The 20,045-nt window shown below is 45.5% G+C and overlaps 1 protein-coding gene across 3 annotated transcripts; it reads right to left on the bottom strand.

Annotated features, from left to right (window-relative positions):
• Positions 1-5,405: 5,405 nt before the first annotated feature.
• Positions 5,406-19,868, bottom strand: ZNF180 (zinc finger protein 180). 3 transcript variants are annotated; one of them, XM_077747484.1, is made up of 5 exons: positions 19,664-19,868; positions 16,906-16,998; positions 11,845-11,919; positions 9,989-10,115; positions 5,406-8,667 (listed from the first exon to the last, which is right to left on the bottom strand). In XM_077747484.1, the coding sequence occupies exons 2-5, from the start codon at positions 16,954-16,956 to the stop codon at positions 6,944-6,946; spliced, it is 1,977 nt and encodes a 658-aa protein (XP_077603610.1). In that variant the 5' UTR covers positions 16,957-16,998; positions 19,664-19,868; the 3' UTR covers positions 5,406-6,943. The 3 variants fall into 3 exon arrangements, with proteins under 3 accessions (XP_077603610.1, XP_077603612.1, XP_077603611.1); XM_077747486.1 differs by having other exon boundaries at positions 16,906-16,993; positions 19,664-19,789; XM_077747485.1 differs by lacking the exons at positions 11,845-11,919; positions 16,906-16,998; positions 19,664-19,868 and adding an exon at positions 9,624-9,730 and having other exon boundaries at positions 9,989-10,029.
• Positions 19,869-20,045: the final 177 nt, after the last annotated feature.

The following is a 20,045-nucleotide window of genomic DNA, read 5'->3' as shown; positions in this document are numbered from 1 at the left end:
CTCTCTCTTTCTGCCCCTCCCCCATTCACTATCACTCTTTCAAAATAAATAAACATTTTTAAAAAATCTTGTCCCTTCAGTGATAAATATGGCTAAATATACCTGAGCCCATTTATTAATGGCATCTTTCTATGTTCTTACACAGTCCTTAGGCCTATCCGCCAGAGAAGCAAGTTATAAAAAGGCCAACTTCTGAGTGTCAGTGATACGCCTTGGCTGGAGTTTTAGATGCCCCTTTCAGTGTTAGACAAAACAGTTTCCACGTCATCAGTCTAGTGAAGGTTCTGTTTCCTGTATGGACCCACATTAAGCCAATTTTGTCATTTGTCAAAAACTCTGATGCTGAACACCATATGCCTGCAGACAATTTAGACTGTAATGACATAAAGCAGATTTTGCGAAGACTATTAGAAGTCAACTTTGAGCCTGTCATGGACGGATGTTTATGTTCCCACCCACCCATCCACTCAAATTCATATGTTGAAATCCTATCCCCCAATGTGATGGCATTAGGAGATGGGGGGGGTCTTTGGGAGGTGATTAGTTCCTGAGGGTGAATTCTCCATGAATGGGATTAGTGCCCTTATAAAAGAGATTCCAGAGACATCTTTTGTCCTTCTGCCATGTGAGGACACAGCAAGAAAATGGCTGCCTATGAATCAGGAAGTCCTCACCAGACACCGACTGCTGGTGGCTTGCTCTTGTTCATTGTGTAAGCCATCCAGTCTATGGTGCTTGTGTTACAGCAGCCTGAACAGACAAATACTGTGCCTTTCATAGGCACTTTCGATACTGCATCTCACAATGGATCCAGGGACCCATATAGATCTACCTTGGTCCAGCTGTTCACGACTAATGGTTTCCTAGTGCTCACAATGTACCTGCCTGGCTGGTAGGAATTCCACTTGGGTTTGTGGCCCCTACGGACTCTGTAACACCACCACAGTGTCTCTGAACGTGTTTTTACTTACCATCCAAAATATATTACAAGCTCATTTCTATTTTCCTGCCTCAAGATAAGCTGCTCGCCTACAAGGCCTGGTTCTACATCACCGCTGCATAACTCATGGTTCTCCAGGATGATGTGGCAACCCAAGAGTGCTGCTGATTCCAGTTTAACTCGTTTTAATCTAGTCTCCATCTCCTAAACATTTTTTACTCTAATTCAGTTTTTTATGACTAATTTGAATGTCTCATGAACACAAGTCCACATTTTTAGTTTCATTTAAAGCCAGAAACTTTTGTTTTCCTTTTATTAAAAAAAAAAAATACAACTGGGCTTGATCCAGGAATAACAGAAAACCATACGCCCTAAATAGGAGTCCTCCCAACTTCCCATGTGGACAGAGAAGCCATAATTGGGACACTCATACACAGGTAGGAGCTGCACCAAATGAGGATGCTGTGGTGACTGGGTGTCCAATTTCTTGGGAACACATCTTGGAACTGGCTGTACTGTGTGCAGGTCTGGATGATACATGCTCTCAGCAACATCTAACATCTATCCACCACATTATGAAAGAGATTTCAACTCCCTCCATCCCAGTGCAACATAAATACTAAAGCAGAGAGTATACATAGTCTCAGTGATGGAATCCCTATACAATTAACAGAGAATAGTAACATTAGAGAGTATGAATAAACGGCTTTGGTATTTGAGCAGAAAAATATCCTTTGGCTTTTCTATAGGTTTGTTTCTTTTCAAATCTAATCCCCATTACTAAAATTTCAGCACATTCCACTTAGGATCACATTTCCATATTATTATTTTACATTGTATAGTGACCAGTGTTGACTATACTTATGATGAACATTGTGTAATGTATATAATTGTCTAATCAGTATGTTGTACACGTGAAACTACTATAATGCTGTATTTGTTATACTTCAATATAAAAAATTATAAATTTACATTACTGGCATGTCCTAACAGTTTTTAAAAATTACAGAAAAATCAAGAACTTCCACCCATACAAAGTTCCAGCCTGACACAAAACGTTTCATAGGAGTAGTGTGGTCCTTGTCTGTTCAGAAAGCAAGTAATGGTGGAGAAAAATGTGGACAAACCAAATAGAGAACAAGAGTAAGGGCTTATGGCTAGAAGATTCACCAGCCTGTCCAATCAGCAGTGAACCAAAGACATAGATATCACCAATCCAGACCTGAGCAAATACTTGTAGAACTCAGGCAACATAAAGAAACAATATCCAAGCAAATGTCTAAGTTTCAAGAAGCTGACCCAATATCTAAATTCAAGGAATCCTCCCTGAAGAAGTGAGGAAATGATCGTGAAGGCTGTCATGACCTCAGAATGAACACTCAATAGAACATAAAATGATGTTAGTTAAAGAGACCAGACAGGTGATATTAGTACAGAAAGGTTTATCAATCACTAATCTATTTCTACCTAAATACCACCCTCAATGAATCACAAATAATTACCACAGTGGCCAAAAGACAGAAAATCCAACTTTACTGTTCCAACACAAAGATCCATAAAATATAACAATACTATTTTTACTGCAAAGTCTTTAAAATTCACTGATTTAGTTACACCTCAAGTTAATCCAAAGAAGGATTAAATTATCCTACAGAGGAAAAACTGCTTGTCACCAACTCATTTCTCATTTTGCAAAAGCAGTTTTAGAGAGCTTCTGCATATCTACTGGCAGCAACCAAAGTTACTTAATATTAGCTTGATTTTATAAACTCTCCCCCTTTTTCATGCCCAGCATCTGAACTCCCCCTTTTTTTTTACGTGATAAACTTTTCACTGGAAGATGAACATCACCTAGAGATCTCAGACTTGGAAGTGGATGTAATGATGTGAAGGCCTAGGTTATCCCTATATGGGGAAGACAGTGAGCATGTTTTTTATTTTAAGAGAGAGATGTGTATTATGTTACTTAAGAGGCTATATATACATATCTAAGTCAAAGTATAGAAAGTGAAGAAAATGTTGCCTTATGGGCTACATAGAAGAGAGGGCTATACTGAAAACTTTCCCTGCTACTTAGCAAATGAATAAAACTCTATGAATGAAAATTGTCTCCTTAGTTCATATGAGTGGAATGTCGAGGCCACCTACCATTACAAACTCCCCAGGAAACACAAGAGCTAGTGACCTTGACTTCTCAACCTACCACAGAGCTCAGATGCAGTCACAGCTTAGGATCCACCAGACTGAGGCACTGACCTCAGACTGAAATCAGAATAAATCAGTGTCGTTATATTAAAAGATTAATATATTTTAAGGAACTTCAGGAATATTAAGGAAATCTCCATAGGCTCTGCAGCATCATTCTGGCAATCATTTTTGTGTATAAAGCCCTGAACATAATCTTACTGCCAATTCTTGGACCCACTTAATATCCTTTCAATAAGCTCCTTTTTCTGAATCAATTGGCCAGAGTTAGCTCATGTGCTTCCCAACTAAGAACTCAGGCTGCTATAATTTGTAAAGACTAATGCGCTATTTACTGATATGATCCACTGAGTCTTCAACAGTCCATGTGCAACCTCCGTCAACAAACTGGAAAAATATTACTTTTTCAAGAGAAAGCTTTAAAGAGGCATAGGTAAGGTTAACTGGTCAAGTATGTTAAGTAAGACATACAGAAGAGACAATATTGATGGAGTGCAAAATCCAGATGAAATTTAAAGACACAAAAATGTATCTGAAAACAGTATTTAAAAATCTGGATTTCTCGTCTCCTGGCTGAAATACCTCAAAAACCATCAATAAAGCACATTTATCTTTTCAAGCCTAGGAGTAAGCTGAAACATCAAACTACAAAATGAGATGGGAAACAAAAGAGTAAAGACTGAGGAGGAGGGGAGTGGGAGTAGTTAACGCTGCTATATGGTATATTTGAAAGTTGCTAGAGAGTCAATCTTAAGATTTTTTTTTCTCAGCAACAGGGGAAAAAATATGATTTTGCATCTATATGAGATGATGAATGTTAAGTGTGATAATCATTTCATGATATATGTAAATCAAGTCATGCTGTATCCCTTAAACAGTGCTATATGTCAATTATATCTCAATAACACTGGGGGAAAGTGAAAAACTGGCTCTGGGAGAGTACTTCCTAACATCCAGGTAGTTTAAAACATTTTGGTCACTTTTCACTTATTTCTAATTTTACTGGAGTATGGTGAAAGATACTTGGCTTGTAAAATCCCTATAAATTCTACGGCAAAGTACAGCTTCATCGTGAATTTTACACAGACAAAAACTTATGCAAGGGACATACGTCACTAAATATATATGAATGCCATACATATATCACTAAAATCAAGCTAGGGATTCCCTTTTAACCTTAAATTTTAGGTTCAGAAGTTTAATTACATATTTTCGGCCTGTTGTCACATGCAGTTAACTTATTTTGGGTTGACTACCTTTAAATTAAAAGAATACCTTTCCTATAAAGGAAGTTATCGAGCAAGTGATATAAATTAACATTTTTATTTATTAATAGAACCTATCTTACTTCAGTATACGTGGCAACTGTAAATCACCACCCAGGAATTGATATAATCTTAGGACTTAGTTCACACAGACTCCTCACATATTCAAACTGGCCAGAAATATATATACACACACACTCTCTCTCTCTCTCTCCCCCTCTGGATTTTTGTAGTTTTAAAAATTTCACACTTTCAATGAAACATTTTCAATGTTTGCCAAAGATACTACTTTGCAGTAAATCACTTTCCAAACTTGAAATATTCAGAGCCCTCATTCTTAGACCTGTTGGCATTATACTCATTTGTACAATCAATGCTTACTAACTTCAAAAGAAGATTCAACATGACCAATGAAAACCATCATTGGGGCGCTTGGCTGGCTCAATCAGCAGAGCATACAACTCGATCTCATGGTCATGAGTTTGAGTCCCACGTTGCGTGTAAAGATTACTTTAAATATATGTATATTTTTAAAAAAGAAAGTAAGTTATCCTAGCACAGGCATTAGTTTCATCTATAACTTGGGGAGAAAGAAGCCTATTCAGGTCATTGCTAAATTAGCGTTATTTCACAATCTTAGGTTCTCCCCAAAAGGCAATGGGTGGAGAACTCCTGCTATTCCTCTATCTGTGCATTCACTGACTAAAGATCTCTCAGGGTGCGTGTGAAGCCAGTTTTCCAGCCATCAACAACCGTTCCCCCGGAACTTCAATCAGTGCTATGTGTGCTGTACTCTGGCTTAATCTTCACAGAGATGGCTCTACTTAGGATCATCTCATGGGGACAGAATTTTATTAAGGGCAATCACTATCAGATGTCACTTATGGTTTCTCTTTTTTCCTCCAGGGAATTCATATCTATTCTCTGGCCTCCCATTTCAACTCTCGGCTTACTTTTTTTTTTTAATCTTAATATATATATTTGAGAGAGAGAGAGAGAGAGAGAGAGAGAGAGAACAAGCAGGCACAATGCTCAGCACAGAGCCCATTCTGGGGCTTGAGTGCACAACCGTGAGATCATGACCTTGCCAAAGTCAAGAGACACTTAACTGAGCACTCAGGCGCCTCTCTCAGCTTACTTTTTATTAACTCTCAAGGGCCAGAGGTGTCAGGTCCATGATAACCCATAGGATTAGAATTCATGATTTAGGGGCAAAGGCCAGAAAGACACGTGAACCACATCTTAAAATCCAACCAATAGTTACAAACCTTGCCCAAAATCATTCTCGCAAGCTTAATTTAGGTGACGAGCACTTAGCTGAGACAGTGTCCTGCCACTCAGAAGACTCTCACATTAGGGAACATATCCCAGAGGAAAAAAGACAAGACTGCATGGGGGGCGCTGTAGGACCCTTAAAATAGAGCTCCTTTGTACTGCTTTGGAAATATTTTTTAAATGCCCTTTGCACAACCTGTGTATTCTCAATTCCTCATAAAGAACACCTTCTGGCCTAAATTTCCAGTTCCCCATTCCCAGGGAAATATTATTTAATTTTCAATGAGGAAAATCCCTGGGAATCTAAGTCCTAAGGAGTGACCTGCTCAAGCTAATCCAAATGGAAATCTCAGAACGCTGTGGGATCTGTACTTAGCCACCTAGTCTTTCCTAAATGGTCAAAGATGGAAATCTTTGGTTAACTTTTTGTTTTTGATTAATTTTTACTCATATTACTTACTATAGTAAAACAGCACACATCCAAAAAAGACGAAAACGAGGCATAAACCAAAAAACAGACACACTTTCAATTCTGATCCATACACAAACATCACAATGGTTCTAGAAATTAATGTTCGATTCTCTTGTACTGCATTTTTTCCACTTCATGTCATGGCCATTTTCCTAATTTTTATGAAATCTTCACATATAATAGAAAGTGCTTCATAAAATAGATTACAAAGTAGCCACTGGGGAAATCGTGTCATAAAATGATACTAAAATACCATTTTCCAGCCTAGGTTCTAATGTTATAGCAGTTTTCCATTCTGCTCAACAAGCCCACCAGTGTATGCACTTTCATCTACTCTTTATTGTTAACGAGTGCTACCTCACTCACAATCACTCCATAGCAAGTGGCCATTTAATGGTAATTTTCTCAGATTCAAGTTGGGAATGCTTTCTGCAAGGAAAAGTGCCAATATTTGTTACCTATGTGGCAATGCATCATAAAAGCCAAGTTTGATTTTTTAATATGGAATTGCTAAGTAAAATATATGATTCATTATTCTTTCTTCTCTAGAATGAATTTCAAGATATACAACAGAAGGCTGACTGAAAGCTGAGAAAAAGAGAGAGAGAGAGAGAAAGAAAAGAAAAGAAAGAAAAGACAGAAAGAGGAACGAAGGAAAGAAAAGAAGAAAGGAAGAAGGAAGGAAGGAAAGAAGGAAGGAAAGGAAAGAGAAAGAGAGAGGATGAAATACAAGAAAAAGGAAAAGGAAAGAAAAAAGAAATATACTCTGGCTGAAAGATTTCCAAACTAGTTACATTCATACGATTTCTCCTCAGTATGAGTTGCCTGATGCCTAATAAGTTTAGAACTATTAATGAAAGCTTTCCCACACTGATTACACGTAAAGGGCTTTTCCCCGGTATGAGTTCTTTGATGTACAATGAGTCGAGCACTCAAGCTGAATGTTTTTCCACACTGATTACATTCATAGGGTTTCTCCCCAGTATGAGTTCTTTGATGTTGAGTAAGGCATGAACTCTGCCTGAAGGACTTCCCACACTGATTGCACTCATAGGGCTTTTCTCCAGTATGAGTTCTCTGATGTACAACAAGAACGTAACTCTGGCTAAACGACTTTCCGCACTGATTACATTCGTAGGGTTTTTCTCCAGTATGAGTCCTCTGATGCATGACGAGGTGAGAACTGCGGTTGAAGGATTTTCCACACTCACTACATTCATAGGGTTTCTCTCCAGTATGAGTTCTTTGATGTGCAACAAGCTGTGAGCTCCAGCTGAAGGACTTCCCACACTGATTACATTCAAAGGGTTTTTCTCCTGTGTGAGTTCTCTGATGGGCAACAAGCTTGTAACTCTGACTAAAGGACTTTCCACACTGATTGCATTCATAGGGTTTCTCGCCAGTATGAATTCTTTGATGTGCAATAAGTTTGTAGCTCTGGATAAATGATTTCCCACACTGGCTGCATTCGTAGGGCTTCTCTCCGGTGTGAGTTCTTTGATGGGCAATAAGTTTGTAGCTCTGCCTGAAAGACTTCCCGCATTGACTGCATTCGTAAGGCTTCTCTCCGGTATGAGTTCTCTGATGCACGACAAGGACATAGCTCTGGCTGAAAGATTTCCCACACTGGTTACATCTGTAAGGTTTCTCTCCAGTATGAGTTCTCTGGTGAGAAACAAGGTGAGAGCTCCGGCTAAAGGACTTCCCACACTCGTTACATTCATAAGGTTTCTCCCCTGTATGAGTTCTCTGATGTGCAACAAGATGAGAGCTCCAGCTGAAGGATTTCCCACATTGATTACATTCAAAGGGTTTCTCTTCCGAATGAGTCCTCATGTTTGGAGCAATGGATGTACTCTGGGAGGTTTTATTACAGTTATAATGACTCTCATCAACAGGGATTCTCTGTTGTTCATTACAGGATATACTGTGGTTCAAAACTTGCCCACACTCCTTAAAGTCAAAGGATCGTCCTTTGGCATGTATTTTCTCGTGTATATTTAAGGGTACATCATGGCTAAAAGACTGAATACTGTCACTAAATCCATAGGATTTATCCTCTGTTTGAGTTTTTGTAAACTGAATAAGGTGAAGGTTCTGGGGGGGTTTTCCACATTCTTTATTCTCACAGAGTTTCTCACTGTCATTAACCATCTGATGACTGTTAACAATAGGACTATAATGCCATGTTTTTACATGTGCATGCTTATGAAAATGGTTTCTTATGGATATCATCTGTGGTGAAAGGGGACTGAGATTTGGACCACTCTTCTCCTCAAGTTCATCATTTTTACAGACTCTCTTGTAAGTAAATGCCATTTCCTTCAGAAGTCTCTCTTGTTTTTCCTGTTGCTTCTCCGACTGGTCCTTAAGATCCCTAATTTCTTCACACGAAGATAACCAAGGATCGTCTCTCGTCAATCTTTCTAACTTCACTCCATGGAATGGTTCATCATCAAAAATGTTTTGCTTTGAGGTTGATTCTCTTCTTCCAAGTGCAGTTGCCAAGTCTGGAAAAGCAAAGTAAAACATCCTAAAAAATGTCAGAGTTGGAATATTGGGGAAAAGCTGACAAGAAAGTATGTAAAATCTATGTGGGTTTGTTTTCAGCTATGGACCAAGAACCCGGCTTAAGAAAAGAGAAGCATGGGGTGAAGCAGCAAGCACAGAGAACTACCACAGCCCAACAGTATAATAGGATATTAAAATAAAACTATCGGGGCGCCTGGGTGGCTCGGTCGGTTAAGGGTCCGACTTCGGCTCAGGTCATGATCGCGCAGCTCATGAGGTCGAGCCCCATGTCGGGCTCTGTACGGACCGTTCGGAGCCTGGAGCCTGCTTCGTATTCTGTGTCTCCTTCTCTCTCTGCCCCTCCCTCCCCTGTACTCTCTCTCTCAAAAATAAACATTAAAAAACAATTATTTAATTCCAGTGTTGCTGAATAAAAAAGATTTTAAACACCAAATATCTCCATCTTCCAAAGTGAGATCACCCATATAGAACCTACAGAGTAACAAACAATTGTGTAAATCTTATCAAAAAAGCAGAGGCTCCTTTCTACCCTCTTTAGTGCTAGACACATGCTCTCTGAAATAGAAAATAGTATCTACACTGCTGGAGGCATGAACCTTGCTAGGACAGTCTGTGTCAGGAGGACATGGATCAACTACTTTGTGAACAGGAAGAAGAACGAGAGCACTGTGATCCCAGGTTCCCTAAATCCTTTAGGGGCAATTATTATGGTCTGACGGATTCCTGTGGATCCAAGTGAGAGAGAATGGAGATCAACTCAGAAGCAGAAGGCCGTGTGGTTACAAGGTCAAGCAACAGAGAGAACCCCTGGAGAAAGTGGCAAAGTACACAGTCCAACGGGAGCGGGAAATGGAGAAACGTGCGGCACCCCCGATGGGAACGTTTGAAACAAATCTTCAATACTTGTAATGGCGCCCAAGTGTCTGTTTCTCACCTGGATACGTATGTGAGGAAACGTTTACACTCATCTCCTTGCTCCCATGAGGAGACTGCGTCTGGCATGGAACGTGGACAGGGAACAGAGGATTTGGGTGTTTGGGGCTGGGGACAAAAGAAAATCACTGCAGAATCTGGTCCCATCTTTGGCCTTTATGAACCATGAAGACTGAACAAGCTCAAACCCGAGAAGCTGTACCTTTGCTACCCTACATATTAAAGTTGAATCTTCGCTGGGGCATAAAAAGCACAAAGCACAGTCTGTGTGTGGTCAAAATCATTCTGGCCTCTGAACTCCCTAGTTCTTAATCAATGGGAATCACTTCAATACACAAATGTCATTAAAGGGCACCGTATTCTTACCCCAAGAGACCAGGTCCCTGTGGTTCTCTAGGATCACATCTCTGTCCAGGGTCCTCTGAACAGGGTTCAAAGTGCTTTCATCCTTCTGAGTGAAGTCCATAGTCACGATTGTGAAGTTCACTCCTTCCTAAAACAGCACACACATTCCTGCTCAGGTGCGCATCATTTCCTTCCAATGTTCATAAAGCAGGGAAAGTTTGACAAATGGAAGAAGGGAAACCTGATGGCTTGGAGATTGTCCTGAGGCTGCCAGTGTCCAGAGGACTCTAGTCAAGGTGTGTAGGTGCCTTTTAGGTAAAACCCCTTTGGGTTTTGGATGCTGTATTTGTTGATACAACCCCAAAGAGGAACGCAAGATAAAAACAGATATAAATGGTTTTCTCTTTGGTTCACCTTGAACAAAATGCTTACTCTGATTTTTGCACTGGTGAATACAGAATTCCCACGTGGGAATTCTCTCCAAATGCCCAAGATGCTAACAAAACAGGGTCAGCATACTTTTTCTGTCAAAGGTGAGAGAGTAAACATTTTAGGGTTTGTAACCCATACAGTCTCTATCACAACTACTCAGTCCTCCTGCAGCAAGAAATCAGGCACAGAAAGGACATAAACAAATGGGTGTGACTATATTACAATAAAGTTTTATTTACAAAAGCAGGCGGTGGGCCAGATTTGGAAAAGAGAAAGTTTTTCTCATCTATTAAGAGCATAGATCTTAGTTTTAAAAATATGCATCTAATCTGACCATCTGCCTTCTAAGGCGAGTTTATCGCATTTCTTTTTTTAAAAAAGTTTATTTATTTATTTTGAGGGAGAAGGGGCAGAGAGAGAAGGATAGAGAGAATCTCAAGCAGGCTCTGCACTGTCAGCACAGAGCCTGACATGGGGCTCGATTCCATGACCCTGGGATCATGACCTGGGCCAAAATCAAGAGGTGGACCCTTATCCCTGAGCCACCCACATGCCCCATCCCATTTCTATTTCTTTCTTTTCTTTTCTTTTTTTAAAAAAGTTTATTTATTTATTTTGAGGGAGAAGGGGCAGAGAGAGAAGGATAGAGAGAATCTCAAGCAGGCTCTGCACTGTCAGCACAGAGCCTGACATGGGGCTCGATTCCATGACCCTGGGATCATGACCTGGGCCAAAATCAAGAGGTGGACCCTTATCCCTGAGCCACCCACATGCCCCATCCCATTTCTATTTCTTTCTTTTCTTTTCTTTTTTTAAAAATTTTTAATGTTTATTTATTTTTGAGAGACAGAGAGAGTGAGCATGAGTGGGGAGAGGTAGAGAGAGAGGGAGACACAGAATCTGAAGCAGGCTCCAGGCTCTGAGCTGTCAGCACAGAGCCCGAGGTGGGGCTCAAACTCACGGACCATATGATCATGACCTGAGCTGAAGTTGGATGCCTAACCAACTGAGCCACCCAGGCACCCCCCATTTCTATTTCTTAGGCTTAATCATACCCAACCCGTTGGGCTGTTCCGTAAATTAACTGAGATGATATATGAAAAGCTATTAGCAGTTTACTGAACAAAAAGACAAAGGCTGGAAAGTTAAGGCTATAAAGTCTAAAACACTTAAGTGAGAGCCAATGTGACCTCTCTCTCAAAAATAAATATAGAAAAAATTTTAAAACAATAAAAATAAATAAATAAAGCCCCTCCACCTCAAACTTGTAGCATTCCCTCTCTGCAATCTTTTACATGATAACTAACCAAGTGTTCGTAAAAGATGCCTACTTGCATCTCCATTTCCTCCCTTTCTGCTCACCTCCCAGGTCACTTAAACTTGGGCCCTGCCCCCAAGCAGTCATGCACATGTCTACGTTTTTCAGTGTAAAGAGCCCAACTCACTGGGGCTGGAGTGGCCAGTGACCTCGCATCTTCTTTCTCGACCTTGACGATAATCTCTTGAGGAAGGAGAGAGTCCTGAGAAGGAAACAGATGTGAAAAAAGGAAAATAACCAGGAAGCTAAGGCTTGGCTCAAAACTCCCACTGTGGGGAGGCTAGAATTCGACAAGTGCCTATCTTCACATGATCTCCCTACAAAATGTCTTCACCCTCCCATTGGTAAGCTCAAGCTAGCCATGTGGAGAGGACAGGGTGAGGAGGAGCTCCTTGCTCCTTGCTGGAGGAGCAGTGAGACAGCAGACATGGGCATGAGATCGTTGTGGATCTTCCAGGCTGCCCCAGCTACCAGCTGAACAGAGCTGAGTGATTCCAGACACTGTGTAGGAGAGAAGAACTTTCAACCAGGTTGTCAGAATTCCTGAGTCACGGAATTGTGAGCAAATAAAACGGACTACGGCACGACCAAACAATCATAAAGATCCCAAAATTAACTGCATAAAACGTTTGGCAAAAAGTGCCACCAACGAAGGCACCATCAGTAAGAATCTATACTATTAAGACTTGTTCTAGGGGCACCCTGGCGGCTCAGTCAGTTAAGCGTCTGACTCTTGATCTCAGCTCAGGCCTTGATCTCAGGGTAGTGAGTTCAAGCCCCATGTTGGGCTCTGCACTGGGCGTGAAGCCTACTTAAAACAAATTTGGGGGGTGGGGAGGGTGCATGGGTGGCTCAGTCAGTTAAGCATCTGACTTCGGCTCAGGTCATGATCTTGTGTTCTGTGAGTTCAAGTCCCATGTTGGGCTCTGTGCTGACAGCTCAGAGCCTGGAGCCTGCTTCCGATTCTGTGTCTCCCTCTCTCTCTCTGCCCCATCCCCGCTCATGCTCTGGCTCTCTCTCTCTCAAAAATAAATAAATATTAAAAACATTTTAAATTTATTTATTAAGACCTGTTCTAGATCAGTAAGAAAAAAGTACCTTTACCAATACAAGTGACAAAGGAAAATGCACATGCAACTCAACTATGAAGAAATAAAATGGCCAGTATATACAAAAAGATGTTCACCTCTTTAAATCAGAGAATATCAAGTCTCTATTTCTGTAACTACCGATCTCTATATCTTTTTTTTTTACATTTAGTTATTTTTGAGAGACAGAGTGAGATAGAGCGCGAGTAAGGGAGGGGCAGAGAGAGGAGGAGACACAGAAACAGAAGCAGGCTCCAGGCTCTGAGCTGTCAGCACAGAGCCAGATATGGGGCTCGAACCCATGAACCGTGAGACCATGGCCCGAGCCGAGGCTGGACACCCAACCAACTGAGCCACCCAGGCGCCCCCCGATCTCTATTATCTTAGAGAATATAAATTTACACTGATGCCCCTAATTATAATTCAGCAACACATGTTATTCTAGCCTTCCTGCGTTCCATTTTTGTACCTTATCAGGCTCCCATTAGCCTCTTTATATTGACTTGTTTGCTCAGACTGCTGTATGTAACCAGAATCCTGACCACACAGAGTGTTTCTTCTGCCTGTGGCTAAGGACTCCCACCTCGGGGGCCCCCTATTCAAGAGCGTCATATACTATCATATACCATCATATACCATCAAATGGGAGTTTAAGTTGCTGGAACATTCCTGCAGTGCTGCACCCATATCCCCATGCTCTCTCTTCCTCTCTCCCCTCCTCTCCTTCCCTCCTCCAAGTGCTGGAGCTACCTCTGTGTACAGGAGGCCCAATGAAAACACTCAGCAGCTAAGCCACCTGCATTACTGCCCAGCGCAATCTCCAGGATGGTCAGACCGCCTTACGGTGGCTGCATGGGCATCACTAAAGAGCCCCAGAGGCCAAAGAACAAAACCAAACAAGCCACACTCACAAGGCCTAAATGACAACCTCAAAACGACAGATGGCCCAGGAGAGGCACAAGCTTTGACTTGTGTAGCATGGAAGCTCGGCTGCAGAGAGAGATCGCATTCCTAATGTGCGGCAATGCCGAACCTGTCTTTCCTCTCCACCAGAGCGGCTGACGTTAAATTCGAACAATGTAAGGGCCAGAAGTTAATGCAGCCTATAAAATAAATGTGCAAGGAGATGAGAAGCTTCTCAAAAAAAGGGAAACTTACAGACACAAGAGTGTATTTTAAGTTATTGCACGCTCTGTGTTTTTCATTGTGTTTTGCTTTGAAACAGCTAAGATGAGTTAAGAAATGGTGCCAGTAGGGCGCTTGGGGGGCTCAGTTGGTTGAGCACTGGACTCATGGTTTCAGCTCAGGTCATGATCCCAGGGGCGTGGGCTGGAGCTCAGTGTTGAGCTTCACGCTAAGCGTGGAGCCTGCTTAAGAGTCTCTCTCTCTTTCCTTCCTTCCTTCTTTCTTTCTTTCCTTCTTTCTTCCTTCCTTCCTTCTTTCTTTTTTTCTTTCAACATTTTTTTAATGTTTATTTATTTTTGAGAGCGAGAGAGAGCATGAGCAGCAGAGAGAGAGGGAGACCCAGAATCCGAAGCAGGTTCCAGGCTCTGAGCTGTCAGCACAGAGCCCACCACGGGGCACTTCTCTTTCATCAGGACCGTTTCCAACATCTTTTGGGTTAAAGTTTTCAGAAGGAAAACAAAACGGAGATCAGTCTGTTCCCAGTCAACTCTGCATCAGTGTCCCTCCCTGGTCCTCCCCCACCAAGGAGCCAAAGCCACCATTCTCTCCCTGCTTTGATGCCTTCGCAACACCACATCCACACACCTTTGGGTTTTTATCCGCATTCACTAGAGCAGGCTCTCTAAGAGCTAGGCTCTTGTCTCCCACTTACCATGGCCTCACTGTGCTGAAATCAGTACCGACACATGGGGGGCACTTCCTAAACACATGCTGACAGTAAAAAACCAGTGAGAGAAAGGCCATGGGATGTGGTCCTGGAAGGCATCAAATCACTCCAAAGGGCTCCAAGCTATTCCTCTGGTTAGAAGAAACCTCTAGAAGGGCACCTTGTTTCTCAAAAGTCAAAGCACCAGCCTCCAGAAGCTACTCGCAACTTATTCAAACTAAATGCTCAAAAACCAGGGTGGCTGGGTGGCTCAGTCGGTTGAGCATCCGACTTTGGCTCAGGTCATGATCTCAAGGTTCAAGGGTTCAAGCCCCACATCAGGCTCTGTGCTGACAGCTCAGCTTCTGTGTCTCCCTCTCTCTCTGCCCCTCCTCCACTCACACTCTGTCTCTCTCTCTCAAAAATAAACGTTAATTTTTTTTTTAATTTCCTAAAGGATATTCAGAGTTGAGAGGTGTGCTACCTGGTGTCCAAGATGGTCCTGATGGCCCTGACCTCCGGAATTCACACCCTATGTGGTCCTTGCACACGGTACCAGGGAGGGTCTGTGGGACCAAGAGGTTACAGACATGATGGCGTGTCACTTCTGAGATGAGACGCTAAGAGGCATGGTGGCTTCCATCTTGGTTGTGTGAAATCAAGCACCCTCTCTCCGCCCGCTGTTTCTCAGATCCTCTGCTCCTGGAGAGAGGTCTGTGTAGGGGGAAGCTGAGGCCTCTCGTCAACAGCCTCATGGGTGGGCGAGCTGGCAAGGGGCGTCTCCCTACCCAGTCACGCCTTCCAAAGAGATCGGCCTGGGCCCACAATTTCCTGTCACCTTATTAGAGACCCTGAGCACCAGAAACTTCCGGAGGAACTCCTCCCAGATTCCTGACCCCAGAGACTACGTGCGGTAATAAATGCCGGTGGCTCTAAGCTGCTAAGTTTTGGGGTATGACAGCACAGGTGACGAATACGCTTCTCCCAGACAGCCTCGGAATATACAAGGTGCGTACTTCTGTCTATGAGAAGTAGGTCAGCTTTCTCCAGAGCACCTCCCTCACACGGGGCCTTGCGTTGGTTGGGCGATCAAATAAATATGTGACGAAAGTAAAAATGATACTGAACGGATCGCGAGTTCAGTCATACAATATAGAAGAAAAGAGTGAAAGGACCATTAAGATGCTCAGAAAACACCCGAAGTCACTAGGTTCAAGTAGGAAATGAAGCATCACAATCAAAGCACGTTTACCTGTAGTTTGGATAAAGCGCGGATGGACGTTTATAAATTTAAATGCATAACTCCCTCTAAAACTCTTGGTCACGTGTACAGCTGACCCTTGAGCAACACCAGTTTGAACTGCACAGGTCCATTAGTATGTGTTTTTTTTTTTTTTTAATAAATACAGCACAGTACCGTAAATGTACCTTTGCTTCCTTACAATTTTCTTGATAACGTTTTCTTTAGGCTAATCTATTTTATTATAAGAATACAGTGCACATAATACATATACAAAATATGCATTAACTGTTGATGGTGTCAGGCTTTTGATCAACAGCAGGTCATTAATATATATATATTTTTAAGTTTTCTTTATTTTGAGAGAGAGAGAGAGAGAGAGAATCCCTAGCAGGGTCCACACTATCAGTGTAGAGCCCAACACAGGGCTCGATCTCTCGAACTGTGAGATCATGACCTGAGCCGAAATCAAGAGACGCTTAACTGACTGAGCCCCCCAGGCACCCCAGTAGTCGAGTTTGGGGAAGGTCTGTGGCATGAGGTGGAGACCTGAGCACAAGATGTGCATATTGGTATCAGCACGTCACTGCTACCGGGCCCTCACAGTGGACAGAAATAGGAATGTGTTGGGGTACCTTGTTGGCTCAGTGGCTTAAGCGTTCGACTTTGGCTCAGGTCATAATCTCACGGTTCGTGGGTTCAAGCCCCGTGTCGGGCTCTGTGCTGACAGCTTGGAGCCCAGAGCCTGCTTCACGTTCTGTGTCTCCCTCTCTCTCTGCCCCTCCCCCATTTGCGCCCGTGTGCTCTCTCTCTCTCTCAAAAATAAATCAAAAATAAAAAAAAAATTAAATAGCGAGGAAATGCAGGAAGCCTCCAAAAATGTAGAGTGTATAAAGGTCAGGGGAGACCAAAAGCCCCCAAAACACTGCAAAGAGAACCAGGAAAGACACTTAAGCCTAGAGGGTCAGGCTGTGGGGCCTGGGCACGAGCAAGCTCTGGGTCTCCTAGAGAGAAGGAAGTTTCACTCACCTGTGCACCGGTCCTCGGGGGCCCTGGGGGCTTCTCATCCCGCTTTTCCATGCTCTCCTCCTCCGGGCACAGGCAGGGGCCTGCAGGCCTGCGCTGCAATGGTGTAAGAGCCCTGAGCAGCGCCTCCTTGCTTAGACACCCCCCGACCCGGATTAGTCTCCGCTCCAGGACGCATTCCTGTGACAAGGGCGCCCCTAGAGGCTTCTGCCTGAAAAGCTGCGCAGCCTCTCCAGGCCTAGATTGCAGCTCCAGCCGGGTTCCTCCGCTATCACAGGCCCCTGGACCTCCTACCTGGGACACCCGCCGGAACACAGCCCTCTGCCCACCATCAAAATCTGCAGTACGAATCCGTCCCTCCCTGCCTCCCGGGGTTCTGGGATCCTCACACATGCCCAGCACACCCAGGACCACCTAGGCGGCACTCCCTCCCCCACGACGTGAATCTGCAGCCCTGAACCAGCACCTCTTCCCGGAGCAAGGAGTAGGGCTTCTGGGATTGATGATCCGGAATGGCCCCACCCCTCCCAGGATCCAGCCCTTCCATTAACTAGGCCTGACCCTCCAGCAACCCGTCGTGAACTGCCTCCGCTTTCTGCTCGAATAGCCAGGCACATGCGCAGAGCTTGGCTGCACCCGCGACTTGGTGCCTCCGCAGTTCTGGGCCCACTGGCCGCTACCAGAATAGCGCCTGCCCGATTCCCCAGCCCCAAACCCTCCTGAGCCCTGAACGTGCAGCTCAGACCTGGCCCCTCCAACCAACGTGGGTACCTTCAGGCCTGAATCCGCAACAGAGCCAGCAGGGGCCTGGGAGCTTCCTGACAAACACCAGCGCGTGCCAACCCCTCCCAGGCCCAGAATGTGGACCTCAGCTGTCTTTCCGCCAACTCGATGCTTCTGGGTGTGAGACTAGAACAGCCCCCTGGCAAATCCCACCCCCACACACCATCCCACCAACCCTACCCCATCTCTTCCTCCTACCCACACCCAGGATTCCCGCTCAAACAGTGCAGCGCGGGCTCACCGGGCAGCTGTATCCTGAACTTGCCCGCACACCACCTCCTCCACTGACACCCAGAGGCCCCAGCTGCCCAGATTCCTGCCCAAATGTCCTCCCAGGGCACCTGCAGCCTAGGGAGATCCTGTCTTCCCACCCAGCTGGGCACCGCCAGCTGTGACTGGGGCGCCATCTCACGAAGACCCCAGCACCCTCTAATACCCACCTCCAGACTCTCGTTTCCCGTCCAAATACCCACGTGTGCGCACGGGGGGACGTGGCGCAGCCCGCATCCTCTGCAGCCCGGAATCTGCAGATGCGTCTTTCACCCACCGGGGCATCCTCAGGCAACACCAGGGCCCTAGGTGCCTCTCCGCTCTGCCCAGGACCAGAAGCTGCAGCGACTGCGCGGGGAGGGAGGAGGAGGCACCCACCCAGGTCCCCTCCTCCTGCTGGCACCCCCGCAGAGACACACGGAATCCACACCCGGGATCTGGGCCCTTCCACCGGCCTGTGGGTACTGTGCAGTCTCTGCTCCCGAGATGAGAAGCGGCATTTCGCACTCTGCCTCTCAAGCACCCACAAGCCTCTGTGAGGACCCCAGGGGGCGCCTGCGCCACGGCCTGCTTGCCACTAGAACGTCAGAGCACCCAAGCAGTAGCTTGAGCAAAGAATTCCAGAGTCCGCCCCAGGACTTGGGCGCTAACCAGTCGCGTGTCTCCAGCTCACGACGGAGCAGAGCGGCTCCAATGGGAAACAGGCCCTCTGGCTTCCTCCAGCCCAAACGTGAGTCCCTAGATGCCACAGAGTACAGCCCCTTCCGGGTTCCAAATCTACAGCCCAGACTCTGTCCCTCTATTAACCTGGGCGTTCTCGCGCCTGCAGGCGGAGTTGCCCCCCAAGCAAAGGCCCTGGGGATGCCTACTTCCCAACCGCGCGGGCCGCATCCCGCCTCCTTCCCAAACAGCTGTCAATTTCACAGCGGCTATTGCAGCTCTGACCCTCCCGGACTCCAATTCTGAACCTCCATCCCAAAGTCTGCACCCAACTTCACGGCCCTAAGGCCCTCTACTACCGCACCCGGGTCCCAGGATCACCACTCCAAATTCCTGCTTCCCACACACGCCCAGCCTGAGCAGGGCGCGCTCTGCCTAGAAACTGCCTCCAGGCCCTGGTTCCTCCTGCAACCTAGGAATCTGCAGTCCACCAGCGATTCTCAGAGAGTTCGCTCGAGGAGCACTGCTTCTCTTGGGGCAAGAATCTGCAACTCAAACCCTGTCTCTCCACTACCCAGGGCGCCCCGACAGGTCCCCAGGTCAACTGCCCAGAATCTCAGCCCCCGCGTCATGCTTCCTACTCAAACGCCTGCTGAAAATACAGAAATAGGGGCAGGGCCTCTCTCCTCCAAATCTGCAGTTGAGTACTCGATCAACCCAGTCTTCAGTCCTCAGATCCTGCACTAAACCAGCCTAGCACTGGAGGAGGGGGAGCGGGGTTCTCAGGATCGACCCACATCCTAGCATATGGCCTGTCTTCAGAATCTGGGCATTCTCAGCCTTGGGACGAGGGCACCATCTGATCAAGCACTCGCGCATTCCCGAACCTGCAGCTGCATCAGTACCTCCACCTACTTCGCGACCCAGCTGAAGCGCCGCAAGCTCAGGCCCCAGGGGGGCGCCCACCCACATTCCCAACCCCACCTTCCCGCCTACACCTTGCGCATGCGCGCACGGGACCTCCAGCGCCGCCCCGCCCCTCACTGACCTGGGTGTCCACGGGCTCGCGGCCCGGGCCGGGCCTGTCCCAGCTTCAGTGCCGGGCACGTCTCTGCAGCGGGACGAAGTCGGGTTAAGCAACCCCCTGCGCCGATTCTGCACACGACAGACTCGGGTTCAGTGAGTTCGGCCCCCTCCCCTACTCGGCAACCGCAGGGCCACTCGGCTGACCTCCGAGCCCAGGTGCGTGGCGACAGCAGGCGCCCGCGCGCGGGACAATGGCTGCGTTTCTGGACGAACCCGGAAGTGTAGCCGGGACTACAATTCCCAGAAGCCCTGGCGGCACTGGGGCGATTAGGCGGAGTTCCACCCCCTCCCGGAGGCGAGCGTGGGAATTACCGTTAGACGTGTCAGATTGCGGTACTGGCTGG

Source organism: Crocuta crocuta, unplaced genomic scaffold (genome assembly GCF_008692635.1).
Source record: "Crocuta crocuta isolate KB4526 unplaced genomic scaffold, BGI_CrCroc_1.0 scaffold334, whole genome shotgun sequence".
Classification (NCBI taxonomy): Eukaryota; Metazoa; Chordata; class Mammalia; order Carnivora; family Hyaenidae; genus Crocuta; species Crocuta crocuta.
The sequence above is the reverse complement of the archived record's forward strand: the minus strand, read 5'-3'. Positions and strand labels throughout refer to the sequence as shown.

Coding starts and splice junctions, on each gene's coding strand:
- ZNF180 (XM_077747484.1), bottom strand. CDS start 16,956: ATGGAAAAGCGGGATGAGAAGCCCCCAGGGCCCCCGAGGACCGGTGCA. Junction 11,920..16,905: donor CCCCGAGGACCGGTGCACAG/GTGAGTGAAACT, acceptor TTTCCTTCTCAG/GACTCTCTCCTTCCTCAAGA. Junction 8,668..9,988: donor CAGGGACCTGGTCTCTTGGG/GTAAGAATACGG, acceptor TTGCTTTTCCAG/ACTTGGCAACTGCACTTGGA.